The sequence below is a fragment of the Phasianus colchicus genome, chromosome 27 (assembly GCF_987193195.1).
Source record: "Phasianus colchicus chromosome 27, bPhaCol1.hap1.1, whole genome shotgun sequence".
In the NCBI taxonomy this organism is placed as follows: domain Eukaryota; kingdom Metazoa; phylum Chordata; class Aves; order Galliformes; family Phasianidae; genus Phasianus; species Phasianus colchicus.
Window position 1 is genome coordinate 491,327 of NC_143462.1, and position 15,085 is coordinate 506,411.

General features: G+C 49.7%; 1 protein-coding gene across 21 annotated transcripts in view; it reads right to left on the bottom strand.

The window, feature by feature from the left end:
- The window catches only part of LOC149914770 (RANBP2-like and GRIP domain-containing protein 8), a 149,087-nt gene extending 135,776 nt beyond the window's left edge, over positions 1–13,311 (bottom strand). The window contains exons 1-8 of one of the 21 annotated variants that reach the window (XR_016460106.1): positions 13,150–13,310; positions 12,794–12,891; positions 11,674–11,767; positions 9,032–9,143; positions 8,544–8,700; positions 7,570–7,800; positions 7,038–7,188; positions 205–2,026 (exon numbers count right to left, since the gene is read on the bottom strand). Coding sequence is in view for 1 of the 21 variants with exons in the window: in XM_090125546.1 (XP_089981672.1) it covers positions 7,084–7,188; positions 7,570–7,800; positions 8,544–8,700; positions 9,032–9,143; positions 11,674–11,767; positions 12,794–12,891; positions 13,150–13,201 (849 nt within the window). In the remaining 20 variants the exon portion in view is untranslated. Of the gene's footprint in view, positions 1–204; positions 2,027–5,756; positions 6,218–7,037; positions 8,810–9,031 lie in introns of those variants that run through there. The other 20 variants (XR_016460107.1, XR_016460108.1, XM_090125546.1 and 17 more) reach the window with 20 other exon arrangements.
- Positions 13,312–15,085: the final 1,774 nt, after the last annotated feature.

Below are 15,085 nucleotides of genomic sequence, written 5' to 3' on the forward strand. Positions count from 1 at the left end.
CCGCTTTGTACTTTTGAGTCTCTTCTTTGCATCTCCTTTCTCTATTTTCCCTTCAACCCTCCCCCCCCCTCCCCTCCCCTTCCCCTCTCTCCCATTTTTCCCTTCCTCCCCTACCTCCTCTCCCCCCCTGCTTCCCTTCCCCTCCCGTACCCCCCCTTTTCTCCCTTTCCCCTCCCCTTCCCCCTTGCCTTATGGCAAACTCACCTTTCCTGCTCTTCACTCCCTCCTTCTTCATTCTCCTGCCTTTTGCTGCTACTCTCGCCTTGCTTTCCCTTGCTGTGCTCTGCTTTGCTTTCTCTACATTTTGGCCATCCAGTCTTTTCTCAGCTGTTATTCTTGACTGTTTACTTGGCTTTTTTCTTCTTTTCTCATTTCTTTTTTTTCTGACCTTTTTGAGCTTTTTTCTTCTTTTTTTATGCTTTCGTTTCTTTTTTCATTTCATTGCACTTGTTCTTTTTTTTTTTTCTCTTTTCGTTTTTTTCTGTTTTCTTCTATTTTTTCTCTTTTTCATCTTGGTTTTCTTTTTTCATGTTCACTCTTTTTTTCTTTTTTTTATTCTTTTTTTCATTTTTTTTCATTGCCGCCTGAGGGGAGAAGAGCTCTGAGCCCGCTGCCAACGGCCGTTCCCGCGCGCCGCGCCTCAGCCAATCGGAGCCAGCGGCGCTGCCGCTGACCAACGAGAGCCCGGGGGCGGGACGGTCCGGCACCTGACCAATGAGAGCCCGGGGGCGGGACGGTCCGGCACCTGACCAATGAGAGCCCGGGGGCGGTGCGGCGTTGCGCTGCGCTGTTGGTGGGAGGAGCGCGGCAGGGGGCGGGCCGTGGGTGGGGCCTCGGGGTGCGCCCTACTGCTATAGGGGGTGCGAGATGGGAATGGGATTGACAGGTGGGAGGTGGGGCTTGGATGTGGGGTTGGGATATGAGGTTTGGAACTGGGCTTGGGAGCTGGGGTTGGGATGTTGGATGTGCATTGGGATGTGAAATGTAGGGTTGGGGTGTGGGGATATGGATATGGGGTGGATATGGAATGGGAAATAGGAAAATGGAATATATATGGGATGGGCTTGGGATGGACATGGGACCAACACTGAAGAATGTGGGATGGATTGGGGATGAAATATGGACACGGGATGGGATTGGGATGATAGTGGCATGGGATAAGTAGATGGAATGGACATGGGATGCATGTGGGGATAAGGATTCGGAATGGCTATGGATATAGGGTTAGGGATGGGGATAGGATGTGGGGGTATGGATGTGGGATGGGTTTGAGATGGCTGTGGGGTGGATATGATGGATATGGGATGGGATAACGTTGTGGGATACGGACGAGGGATGGCTACGAGATGGGGCTGTAGTGGTTATGGGGCCATAGGGGCGATGGGGCCAGGATGCTGCAGTCACCTCTGTCCCCAGAGTTCATCCCCAGTGTGACACATGGAGCCCCACAGCCGCTCCTCTGCCCTTTGTCACTTTCATGGGGAGGACATCCCCCAACCCCCATTATCAAAAATAAACCTTAATTAGAAAAGTGAGGGGTGTCAACTCCGCCCCATGGGAACAATGTTTTCTGTGGGGGAGGGCACAGATGGCGTCTCCAGAGGGCTGTCCCAAACTCTGGGGGGTGTTCACAACTCTAGGATATGACACCACCAGGGTGCCATGAAGGTGTCCCAAGCTTTGGGGTGTGACACAGGGATGTCCCCAATTTTGGTGGTGTGACATTGTCATGTGGTGTTCCCACTTCCCCGGGAAGTCCTCCAGGTGGTCACGGTGTCCCCAGCTTCGGCTCAATGTCCCCAGGGTTCTTTTTGTGCCCTCTGCATGACGGTGACACCCGGCGCCAGCTGCCAGGAGTGACGCCCAACGGTGATGACACCGCATCACGGCTGTGACACACTGGTGTCACACAGTCCCCTCTGGTGGTGGCACAGAGTTCACCACCGTGCATGTCCCCGTCCTCATGGCAGACGATGGTGACAGCAACAGAGGTTTCCGGTGTCACCGGGTCCTGCGGTAGGCAGGTCTGGAGGGGTGACAAAGAACAGTGAGAGGCTCAGTGACAGCATGGTGACAACGTGGTGCCGCCAGTGCCTGCCCCCACATGATGGTCAGAGTACAGGGAATGGTGTCACCCGATAGATGGTGGCACACAAGTGATGGTGACACCAGATGACGGTAACAACAGTGACAGCCAGGGATGGGGACGCTGCGTCACGGCTGTTCCACATTGAGGTCACCCTGTGTCACAGCGTCACCTGAAGACAGTGACATTCAGTGACACCCAATGGCATCCAGTGAAGGTGGCACCCAACAATGGTGACACCACCGACCCCATGTCACACCCACAGCAGACCCCACGTGTCCCCCGACTGTCCCCAGCCCCCCTCCCTGTACCCCTCCTCGTCACCTCTTCAATGAGGATGTCACCGTGCTGCAGTTGTGCCACCATGGCAGGGGGGACAGCTTGGGACAGTCACGGACAGCCAGGGTGACAGCGTCCAGGAGCTGTAGGACGCTGATGGGGCTCTCGATGGGGCTCACTACGTTTAATGATTTAATTCGGGCTGGGGTCCAATTTGCTAAGATTGACCGCCAGCCCAACCATGTTCTTCTCCAGCTTTGGAGACAGCTAAAGGACAACCAAAAATTTCAGACCTACCCTAAGAAACCAAGGGTAAGGGTTACAGAGAGAATGCCAACAACAACATGGAACTTAGAAGATTTCATTGTTGCTAATAGAAAAAAAAGCCTCCTCAGGTGTCTCGGGCTACAATGCCTGAGGCACTGGAAGCAAAAGAATTGGCCATAGCTCAATTCATGGCGTGACGAGGGATGTTAGTCCCCCTAGGGCCTCCAGATAGGACCAGAGGCCCTGTGTAGAATTAAGGATTTATTGGTCCCGAAAAAACATTCAGAGAGTTATGGCATTGGTGGACACTGGAGCAGAAACATCAATTATCTACGAAGATCCAACCAAATTTGGTGGAGACAGAGTGATGATTGGTGGCTTTGGGGGACAGACTATTCCTGTCACCCAAACATGGTTGAATCTGAGGGTGGGGCGTCTCCCACCCCGGGAGTGTAAGGTGTGTATTGCCCCAATGCAGGAACACATCTTGGGCATAGATATTCTATGGGGTCTGGCTCTCCAGACAACTGTGGGAGAGTTCAGACTTGGACAGAGATGTATCCGTACCCGGGCAGTGCAGGCAATATTAAGAGGCCATGCGAAACATGGGCCTATTTGCCTGCCGAAACCGCGCCGGATTACTGATATAAGGCAGTACAGACTCTGGGTGGGCAAGATGAAATATGGGGAACGGTGCAGGAATTAGAAAAAGTGGGCATTGTAAGACCTGCACACAGCCCATATAATTCCCCCACACGGCCAGTGCGAAAGTCGGATGGCACGTGGAGAATGACAGTGGATTACAGAGAGTTAAATAAGGTCACGCCGCCTGTTCATGCGGCCATAACCAACATTGCCTCCCTAATGGACACATTGAGTAGGGAGATAAAAACCTATCACTGTGTCCTGGATTTAGCAAACGCGTTCTTCAGTATCCCGATTGCTGAGGAATCGCAAGATCAGTTTGCGTTTACGTGGGGAGGCAGGCAGTGGACCTTTCAGGTCCTGCCACAGGGGTACGTGCATTCACCAACGTCACAATCTAGTGGCGTGTGACCTGGCTGATTGGAAAAAACCTGATGATGTTAACCTGTATCATTATACTGATGATCTCCTGCTGACATCCAACTCACTGGAGGCATTAAGGCAGGTGGCAGATTCATTAACCGCCTATTTACAGCAGAGAGGATGGGCTATAAATCCCAGAAGGTGCAAGGTCCGGGCCTGTCCGTAAAATTCCTGGGGGTGGTTTGGTCAGGAAAGACCCAAGTACTGCCCAGTGCTGTCTTAGATAAGGTTCAGGCGTTCCCAGTCCCTACAACATCGAAGCAGCTGCAAAGTTTCTAGGTATACTGGGTTACTGGCGTTCCTTTATACCTCACCTAGCGCAGCTGCTAAGGCCGCTGTACAGACTCACAAAAAAGGGGCAGCTATGGGACTGGGGGAAAACAGAACAGGATGCTTTCCAACAGGCAAAACTGGCAGTTAAACAAGCCCAGGCATTGGGTATATTCGATCCTACCCTCCCAGCTGAGTTGGATGTTCACGTTACTCAAGATGGCTTTGGTTGGGGCCTGTGGCAATGCCAGAGTTCTGTTCGGACCCCCATTGGTTTTTGGTCTCAGGTCTGGGATGGAGCAGAAGAAAGATACAGTATGATTGAAAAACAGTTATTGGCTGCCTATTCAGCATTACAGGCAGTAGAGCCAATAACCCAGACGGATGAAGTCATAGTTAAGACCACTCTGCCGATTCAGGGGTGGGTGAAAGGTCTGACCCACCTTCCTAAGACAGGGGTGGCCCAAGCACAAACAGTGGCACGATGGGTCGCCTACCTCAGCCAAAGGAGCAGTCTGTCTTCATCAGCCTTAAAAGAAGAGCTTCAGAAGATCCTAGGCCCAGTGACCTATCATTGTGATGCACCAAAAGAAACACTGGTCGCTCCACCAGAGAAGAGCCCCGTTCAGGAGGGGAAATATCCTATCCCTGAAGATGCCTGGTACATGGATGGGTCCAGCAAGGGCAACCCGAGCAAGTGGAGAGCGATAGCATACCATCCTTCCACTGAGACAATCTGGTTTGATGAGGGGGATGCTCAGAGCAGCCAATGGGCAGAACTGCAAGCCGTGTGGATGGTTATACCCAAGGAACCCGGTGATGGTATCCTGAATATCTGTACAGACAGTTGGGCTGTGTACCGGGGGCTCACTCTTTGGATTGCACAGTGGGCCACCCAAGAATGGACTATCCACGCCCGACCAATCTGGGGCAAAGACATGTGGTTAGACATATGGAATACAGTCAAACACAGGACTATATGTGTCTACATGTTTCTGGTCATCAGCCCCTACAGTCACCGGGAAATGATGAAGCTGACACGCTGGCCCGAGTTTGATAGATTGAGAATTCACCATCTGAGAATATCGCCCGTTGGTTACATCAGAAGCTACGGCATGCGGGACAATAGACAATGTGGGCAGCTGCTAAAGCATGGGGGCTGCCCATACAGCTACCTGACATTGTCCAGGCATGCCAGCATTGCGACGCTTGCTCTAAGATGAGACCAAGATCACTGCCTGAAACGACAGCCCATCTTGCTAGAGGACACAATCCTCTCCAACGATGGCAGGTCGATTACATTGGGCCCCTTCCTCGGTCTGAGGGGGCGAGATATGCTCTGACCTGCATTGACACTGCAAGTGGGCTACTGCAGGCCTATCCAGTACCGAAAGCAAACCAGGCATATACCATCAAGGCACTGACTAAACTGATGTCTGCCTACGGGACACCTCAAGTCATCGAGAGCGACCAAGGGACTCATTTTACTGGTGCAACGATACAGCGCTGGGCAGAAGAAAACAACATCGAATGGTGATTCCATCTGCCATATAATCCAACGGGGGCAGGCCTCATTGAACGTTATAACGGTATTCTTAAGGCTGCCCTGAAGACAGACTCCCAGTCCCTGCAGGGGTGGACGAAAAGACTGTATGAAACCTTGCGGGACCTGAATGAAAGACCCCGAGACGGCAGACCCAGTGCCCTGAGAATGCTGCAGACAACATGGGCCACCCTGCTTAGGATCCAAATTACGGGCACTGATTATCAGGTAAGACCTAGATTGGTAATGAAAATAATCTTCTGCTCCCTGCCCCTGAGAATTTAGAACCAGGCACCCATAGAATAAAATGGCCTTGGAAGGTGCAGGTAGGACCCAAGTGGTGTGGCCTACTTGCACCTTGGGGGAGACTGTTGGAGGTGGGAGGCTCAGTAGTTCCTCCAGTAATAGGTACATGGCCAACTGATATTGTGGTCAACACTCCGATCTTCACTGCTAAAGGGACCCCCATCATGTCCCTATGGCAGATCAGGAGACCTCCTTTGGTGCCTGACAAAGTTATGCAGCCACAGATATCTGGCCAGAAGGTGTGGTACAGGCGGCCGGGACGTGCCCCAGTACAAGTGGAAGTGTTGACCCAGGATAGAAGGACGGCCTGTATCTTGCCCTGGAGAGCAGACCTTCTCCTCCTGGTACCCTTGAAACATCTGTATTACTCCCCGTGAGTCTTCGAGCCTTCAGGATCACTGCAAGGAACGAAATGCCATCAAAGCGTTCCAGTGTTACAGTCAGATCACGTGCGACACCCGGTGATGGCCTACATGGGACTGATGGAGCAGAGGACGGACCTGCACCTGACGACCGCATGCCTCCAGTAACTTCATCGAGCACTGGCCCATACAAGAATATCAACGTTCACCAATCGTCACTTGTCTTGAATTGTACCAACATGCGTCGCGATGGAAACTGTATAAGTGTCGTGATATAAGTGGGTCTCTGTATTAGGAAAAGCTTACCCATTAGTCAACCTGATCATTGGTTCACGCCGTGAAGGGGTGGAGTGTATGGGAACTGCTGAGTCACGGCCTGAACCTCTGATTAGTCACCTGAGGTGAGCAATGAGTCAGCCCTGGGAGCACAGGTGAAAGCAATTCACCTGTGCTGCAGGAAGGGGTGGAGCCTGGCTCCACCTCTCCTAGACCCATTTAAGAGCTCACTACCAGTGGGGAAGGATCTCTCCCTCTTTGGATGATCCACTCCACTGGTCTTTCCTGAGCAAGCCCACGACATGGGTAAGCATCCTATTTATTCTTTTTGTCTCGCTCTGCCTAACTCTCTTGCTTATTTCATTATTATGACATCTTGATATTATTTGATTTATATAATATTCCTTTATGTAATTTTCATTGATTATACACTAGCACAGAGAAACTCCTCTCCTGTCCACAAACTGGTTACTCAGGGAAACTGATGCCTGCTAGATGTTCTGTGACTCAGAAAAACATATTCCCTTCTGGATTGTTTCTGTTTGGTTGGTTTTTAAATGCAGTAAAGATGAAACAATACCTTTCAAGTGCCTCTCTGCGCTGATGGACATCTCCCGAAGCAAACTTCATTTTAATAAAGCTAGAATGAGCCAGTAGATGACTGCTCTTGATAGCTCCCCAATTCTTTGTATTAAGTTCCAAGTCCTGTCCTGCGCTGATTTGAGGCATTCCTAAAGAATAAAGTTCATCAGAGGATGAGGAACCACCATCTTTCTGTGAAGGCAAGGACATTACTTCTCCAGGACACACTGCTACCTAACCCAGGATCACAGCTGAGGCATTAACATATCCTTCAGCAGTAAAGTTCCAGGAACTCTTTGAACAGTTCTCCCCCTGATGGAGCTGCTATATCCAGCTTAGACTTGAAGTAAGAAAATAAGCAAGGTTTAACTTTAGGAAGAAAATCCCCATTAAACAATTGGCTTCAGTAGACTTTCATTTGGAAAAGTTAAATCACTTGAGCAATAGCTGTCAGTGGAACAAAAATAACAGACTATGACCAGTTTTGAGGATATGGAAGATTATGACAGGATCAAAAGATGGTTAAGTACCTCAAGTGTCTTTACGACACAGGAGTACCATTCCAAGCTTGTCTCCAGAGGTATTTTCTTCTCTGCCTCCTGAACATGGAGCACAGCATCTCGTAACTTATTGCGTGAGCGGTACAGTGCAACAAGTCTGATGTTAAGGTAGACGTCATCGGGTCTCACACGGAGTTCAGCTTGAGTCACATAAAAGAGCTCATTCCAGCCATCTTCGACTTTATATTCTTGAAACTTCTCCTATTAAACATCAAGGCAACGTATTAATATATTTTTTTTCCACATCAGCCTTTTCAACAACCACATTACCTGACAGTTTGCTCACCTCCGCTACACAGACTACAGACTTGCTGGAATTACTCCAACATCTTAGAAACGAGATAACAGGGGAAAAAACTTCACTGTGCCTCTCGTAGATGCCAAGTTAAGACTGTCAGACTATCTGAGACAGAGACAGCACACCTTGTTACAGAATAGCTGGTCCAAATAAGACAACAGAAAGCTAACAGAAGCCTCTGAGAACCTCTGTGTCCCTGCAGCTGTGCTACATAAAAATAAGTGCCAAAGTGACACTGCATAACTGATGAAAGCATTTACACTGTAGTTGAGAATGACAGCACTTCCTACATTCTGCATTTTTAAACTCAAAAAACTAAAAAGCAGCTTAGGCAATACTTGATGTGTCTGTTGCGACTATCTAAACTCAACTTCTTGGATATTATTGCTAACACAGTTTCCCCACATTTTTGAACACCTCAACCTTAAAACGCATGAGAAAGCTCAGAGCTGCAATTTTCAAGCAAGCTAGACAAAAACATCAGACAGCAAAGAAATTAACATGTAATAGATTCATGCTAAACTAATGCTAAACTAATTTAGCCAAGGAAATATTGTGAGATGACTAGATGGCATGCTAGAAGCACCCAGTCAGATACGGAAAGTTTCTTCAAGGCACAGAGCAGAGATGAGAAGCTGGAATTTACCTTCAATCTGAGAGCAGCAGGATTCCTGGGGAGCAGCCTGGCAGCTTTCTCAACCCAGTATTTTGCTCTTCCATCACTGGTGTCTTTATTGCAGAATAGCTCCACAATCTTCAGCACCAGATCCTTCTGTATTGGGTTCTGGAGATTACCATCATCCCTGCTTGGCAATTCCACAGCAGGCACAGACCCTTAGTCCAAAGGGCAATGGGAAGACTATCATAGCAGTTACCACAAAGATCAAGTCAGGACACAAAAGAAAGAATCAACTGGAAAATAAATAAATAAAAGCTAAAGCCAATTCTACCAAAAAAAGAATCCTTTCTTAAGTACATCATAGACAGATTTGGCAATGCAAAATGTACATCATACAATTTGTCCACAACACATTTTCTCTCTGAGCTTAAGGAATGCACAGCACAGATGCATTTTAAAAGTCCATTTACAAAGGAAGAAAGCTGGTCATTACAGGGGGTCAGTGGATCGCTTACCTTGTAACACCCAACAGCTTTTTCTGTGTTGTCCTGAGCTTCATAAATTTGTCCAAGAAACCTGTGTGCCCTGGGATCTCTCTCTTGGACACTGAGATAAGTAGATATGTATCTACAGAGCGAGAAAACCCAGAAAGATCAATACTCCTCAATAATACAAGTCCCCCCACACCGTGCAGCTAAAGCTAAAGGGAATTTAATCTGTCAAATGGAAAGCAGGGCTATATTTAGTTCTAGATGCTTGACCTAGACCTTCCTGTGAGGAACAACATTATTTTTACACGTACCAATGCTACTTACTTGTCAGCAAGTACTGAGTTCTGAGCAGCAGCTCACAGAACCAGATGCATCATATGATGAAATAAAAGCCACTTCAACTCCATGATTTCTTTGGTATTATATAACTAATGCAGTTGCTCCTTTAGAAGGATTTCAGTGGCACCCAATCCTTCCATTTACTGTTACCTTAAAAAGGCATGATCGTGATCTTGATTTCTCTACTTCAGCTGGCTTTTCTATTACACTTTCAAGAACAGATCAACCACATACATCAACACGTATTACCTTTTAGCAAGTTCATACTCTTTTATTTCAAAATACAGCTTAGCACAGATGAATCCTTTCAACCATTTCTGAATGGAAAACGAAAACAAACACGACAGGCACATGTCAGATGTACAGTACGTTTGAAGCAACTGAACAGGAAGAGCCCTCTTTTCAGCAACGCATAACAGTGCTAACAGTTAATTACCAGCCCACTTCTTGTATTCAAGCCTTTGTTTCTGAAAGAGACAGGATTAAGAAAGGAATCTTGTTTCCAATAACGGGCAGAAGCTACCAAAGGAAAACTGAGGCCATTAGCGAAGCAAGCGACTGATCTTTATACTTGGGACATTTCACAAACACTTCTGACTAAAGAAATCAGAAGAATGGGGTCTGCTACAGCTGAGCTTTTTGTTATTGCTGCTGTTGCAATACAACAGTGTTGCAGGAGAAAACAAATCCTACAAACTAAGAGTGAAGATGTTACCCCAGCTCCTCCTGCTGGTGCTTCTGCCATCTTCCCCTCCTGCCGGCTCTGCCTTCTGCTTTGCTTTTTGTATTTTCACTTTTGTTTCCTCCTCCTACCCCTCCATAGATACCTTTGGAGACTTACGTTTCACCTTTCACTCACACAGTGCGTGCTGTGAAGTTATCTTGGGCTGATAACATCAGAAATAGACTACTGCATCCAAAAAGCATTTTCTACCTGCATGAAGGAGCTAGAGAACTAGGAAGTGACAAGCAAAAACTTCACGGCAGACGTAAACTAAATAACGTGAAACAAGTCTCTGCAGTCTAAGTACGCCTGAAGTTCATCTCCAACCCTCTTCCCACCCCAAAATACGGGGGGAAGTTATTCACGCAAGTCTCCTGAGTTTCAGTCTGTGTTCTGAAGTAAAACAAGGACACGCTGACATTCATCAGAGCAGAGTCATGCTTGACATCTCCTTGTAAACAGGGTTGAAAAGAAACTTCATCAGACACGCTGGCAGCCTTGAAAGACCCTCCCTTCCAAAATCAGCACAACAAGAAAACCAGTCACTATTTCCACCATTGACTGTGCTAGACAGTGAGTTGTAAGCATCACTGCAAAGATGAAACCAAACCACAGAACTTGGCCTCGAGTGCAACAAGAAGCGAAGCAATGGTTTTTGTTGAGCCCAACAGGAATCTCAGAACGGTTGAAGAGCATCTCTGAATTTGGCAGCGGTGCGCTCCACACTGCATAGTCTAAACAGCACCCAAGTCAGCTCAACAAAGCCACAGGAGAACTTTGTTGCTGTTGGAAAAGCTCAAAATGAAGATGCACGCTGCCTCACCCCAAGACCCTGCAGCAGAACAGCAGCCCGCGTGCATTCACGCTCTGCAGCACACTGCTGAATCTGCTGCCTCTGCAATAGAACCCACTCACAGCAGCAGAGCAGCACCTTTGGGGATTAAATAGCTCCCACTAACTGCACTGGTTGGCTCTCTATGATCTGTGCACCATTTCCAGATCGCAGGGAATCATCTGGCTGCCAGGTACAGCAGCAAAACTACACTGGCCCAGCTCTCCCTCTCTTTTTCCTGACCTTCCACAGCGCTGTCACACAGACAGGAATATCAACCACACAGCACGTGAAAGAAAACCAGAAGCTTAGGAACACCTGTCCCCTGTTTGGGCTCTTCAGTTCCACAAAACGCAGGGATCTGTACGGACTGACAGCACTGGGCTCCTCGTAACTCTACCGAGGGCTCACCAGTTTGAAGAGCGCACAGCCCTGGCAAACCATCTTCCCAACAAGTCAGCTCTGTGCCCTCCCACACAGCCGCTTCCCTCAGCTTCCACTCCCCCTGCCATCCGACCTCAAAGTCAGGGTGGGGAGCCTTGCTCACAAGGGAACTTTGCTGCAATGTCTGTTACCTGACTAAGCATGTTGCCGGGGCTCTGGGCGCTCAGTCTTGCCAAAGAGGCCCGTGCTACACCAAAACAGATGGCACAGCTCTTTCTGCTCCTCCTTGAACCCTGGACAGGGTATTCAGGAAGAAAACCGAGAGGAGAAAAGGAAAACGGATGTTCCACCTGACTGCTGCCTACCCTAGTACTCTGCAGACCTCACCTCCGGGGTGGACACATCGCCGTATGAGTTCCCAACTGCTGGGACAGCTTCTCCAGATCCTTCCTGCAACCGGGACTCCCCAGCCACTGTGAATCTGGATGACGATAAAGGAGTAGGGCAACTGGTGATGCATCTTTCTTAATCACTATCACTATGCTACATGTCATTATATTATGACGTGGTAATGATTAGACTCGCTGCACTGCTTATTTTCTTTCCTGCTAAGCTTATCTTTTCACTTTAGGGCACTGCTTTGTTTTTGTATTGTTTTGAAATTGACAATAAAATAAGCTTATGCCTTCCTTCGTGTCTACGTCCTTCCTGCTGACCCAGTCAATAGGCAAAAAAAAGATAAAAAATAAAACGTAAGTGAAGGTAAGGTCGGACAAGGGAAGTTAAGGAAATGGGGAAGGGGAGGGAACAGGGAAGGGGAGTGAAGGGAAAAAATAATAAAAATCTCTCTGGAGGAAGACCAACATCTTAAAAGCATGCCCAGAAGGATACAAGGGAATTTGCAAACCAGACCAAAGTTCTCGAGTCCTTACCCTGGTGTTCTCTGAGGCTCCTACCCACCATTAAAACTCATCAACATGAAATATCTCCAGAAACAAGCAAACAATAACCAACCAACCAAACCAAAAACCCATACCATGTATTTTGGGGTGGTGCCATTCAGAACGGCAGTTTGGGATATTCCATACTGACTATTTATGAAAAAGAGAAGGTGAACTACATTGGGGTATCTCCCTTACATTTCAGATACTCAATGAGAAAATCTGCACAACATGAGAAAGAAAAGGAAAGGAAAAGGAAAAAGGGAAAGGGGAAAGGAAAAGGAAAAGGAAAGGGAAAAGGAAAAGGAAAAAAAGGAAAGAAAGGAAAAGGGAAAGAAAAAGGGAAAGGGAAAGGAAAAGTGAAAGGGAAAAAAGACCTTGCTCTTAGTGCCTAGAGAGGATGTTCCACAGTACATCTGCAGGCTTTCTGGACAGCAGGTTTTATCTTGAAATGACTACTTTCCCTCTGCTGAACAGAAACATCCATTTGTTTCAGAAGTTCTTCAGTTCTACAAAGTTCCCAGAAATCACTGATTGCAGCCCTCCTTTTACTTTGGGTCTTTTACCTCAATCTTTACAGACGTCACAGAGACACAAAGCACGGCTGAACAGATTTCATGTTGGGTTGCGGTTGGATCTGATGACCTTGGAGCTCTTTTCCAACCTGAGCAATTCTATGGTTCTATGATCCCGTATCCATTCCAAGTCCACCCCATACCCAGAGCCCATCCCATACGCATCCCATTGCCCAATATCCCATCCCATATCCATCCCATATCCACATCCCCACATCCCAATCCCAAATCTCACATTCCAATCCCACATTCAACATCCCAACCCCACGTCCCGACCCCACATCCTACATCCCACATCCCAATTCCAAATCTCATTCCCAGTCCCTCCTCCCGAGCCCATCACCCACCTGTCCATCTCATTCCCTCATCCCAGTCGCAATCCCACAGCCCCGATCCCATCCCCTATGGCAACAGAGAGCACCCCGAGGCCCCCCCACAGCCGCTCTGCCCCGCCCCCGGCCTCTCATTGGTCAGGGGCAGTTCCGGCCCGTTCGTGCCTCTCATTGGCCAGCGGCAGCTCCGGCCTCTCACTGGTCAGGGGCAGTTCCGGTCCGTTCGTGCCTCTCATCGGTCAGCGGCAGCTCCGGCCTTCCCCGGCCTCACACTGGTCAGGGGCAGTTCCGGCCCGTTCGTGCCTCTCATTGGTCAGCGGCAGCGCCGCCGGCTCCGATTGGCTGAGGCGCAGTGCGCGGGAAAGGCCGTTGGCAGCCGGCTCTCCCCTCAGGTGGTGCCGGTCCCACAGCCGCTGCGCGCCGGAGCTGTCCGGGCAGCACCGAGACGGAACTGCGGCACGACGGGAGCGGTGCTGAGGACAGCGGCGCCGGAGCCGGGAGGGACGGAGAGCGCCGCCGGGCCGGGGAGGGAACCCTGCGCGGCCGTAAGCCACCTCCGTGTGGGGTGAGGGGCTGGGAGTGGGACTGGGATGTGGGGATGTGGATGGAGACAGGATGGGATGTGGGGAAGTGGGATATGTACGGGACGGGCTGTGGCTGTGGGATGGATGTGGGATCAATATGGAGCTCTGGGGAGCTCCGGGAGAGATACAGGGGCTGAAGGGAAGTAGAGGGGGCTAGGAAGCTGTGGGGAGCTGGGAGGGCCGTGGGGGGGCAGGGGGCTACAGAAGGCTGCTGGGGTATAGGGAGGCACACGGGGCTGGAGTGGGCTGTGGTACGGGATTGGGGTATATGGGGCTCTAGGGGTGGGTCTAGGGGGATTTGGGGCAATGGAGGGCGGTGAGGGGCTTAGGGGGGACACGGTGCTATAGGGAGCATTGGGGGGGTTGGGAAGGGGCTCAGAGGGGCTGGGGAGAGCTATGGGGAGGGATATAGGGGGCTGGGGGAGGATATAAGAGAATGTGGTTGTACAGATGTCTGTAGGGGGCAAATAGGTGGGCTAGAAGGGGATATCACAGAATTGCCAGGGTTGGAAGGGACCTCGAGGATCATGAATCTCCAACCCTCCTACCACATGCAGGGCCACCAACCTCCACATTTCACACTAGACCAGGCTACCCAGGGCCCCATCCAATCTGGCCTTGAACACCTCCAGGGACGGGGCATCCACAACCTCTTTGGGCAGCTGTTCCAGCCTGTTCCACCACTCTCTCTGTAAAGAATTTCCCCCTGACATCCAACCTAAATCTCCCCTCCCTCAACTTCAAACCATTTCCCCTCGTCCTGCAGTTTTCTACCCTTTCAAAGAGTTGATTCCCCTCCTGTTGTAGGCTCCCTTTAGGTGCTGAAATGCTGCAATGAGGTCACCCCGCAGCCTTCTTTTCTCCAGGCTGAACAAGCCCAGCTCCCTCAGCCTGTCCTCATAAGGGAGGTGCTCCAGTCCCCTGATCATCTTTGTGGCCCTCCTCTGGACCCTCTCCAACAGCTCCCTGTCTTTCTTGTACTGGGGGCTCCAGACGTGGTCGCAGTACTGCAGATGGGGCCTCACAAGAGCAGTGTAGAGGGGTACAATCACCTCCCTGTCCCTGCTGGCCACCCCTCTTTTGATGGAGCCCAGGATATCATTTGCCTTCCGAGCCACAAGGGCACACTGCTGGCTCATATTAAGTTTTTCATCTATCAAGACCCCCAGGATATGGGGCTAGAGGGAGCAGTGGGAGGGCTGTGGGTGTGATATGGAGAAACAGGCGCGATAGGGGTCTGCAGAGAGGTATAGGTGGGACATATGAGGTTATAAAAGGCTGTAGGGGAGCTCTAGGGGGCTTGTGTAGACTATAGTAAAGTATAGGGGAATATGGGGCTATCGGGGGGCTATAGGGTAATGTGGGGA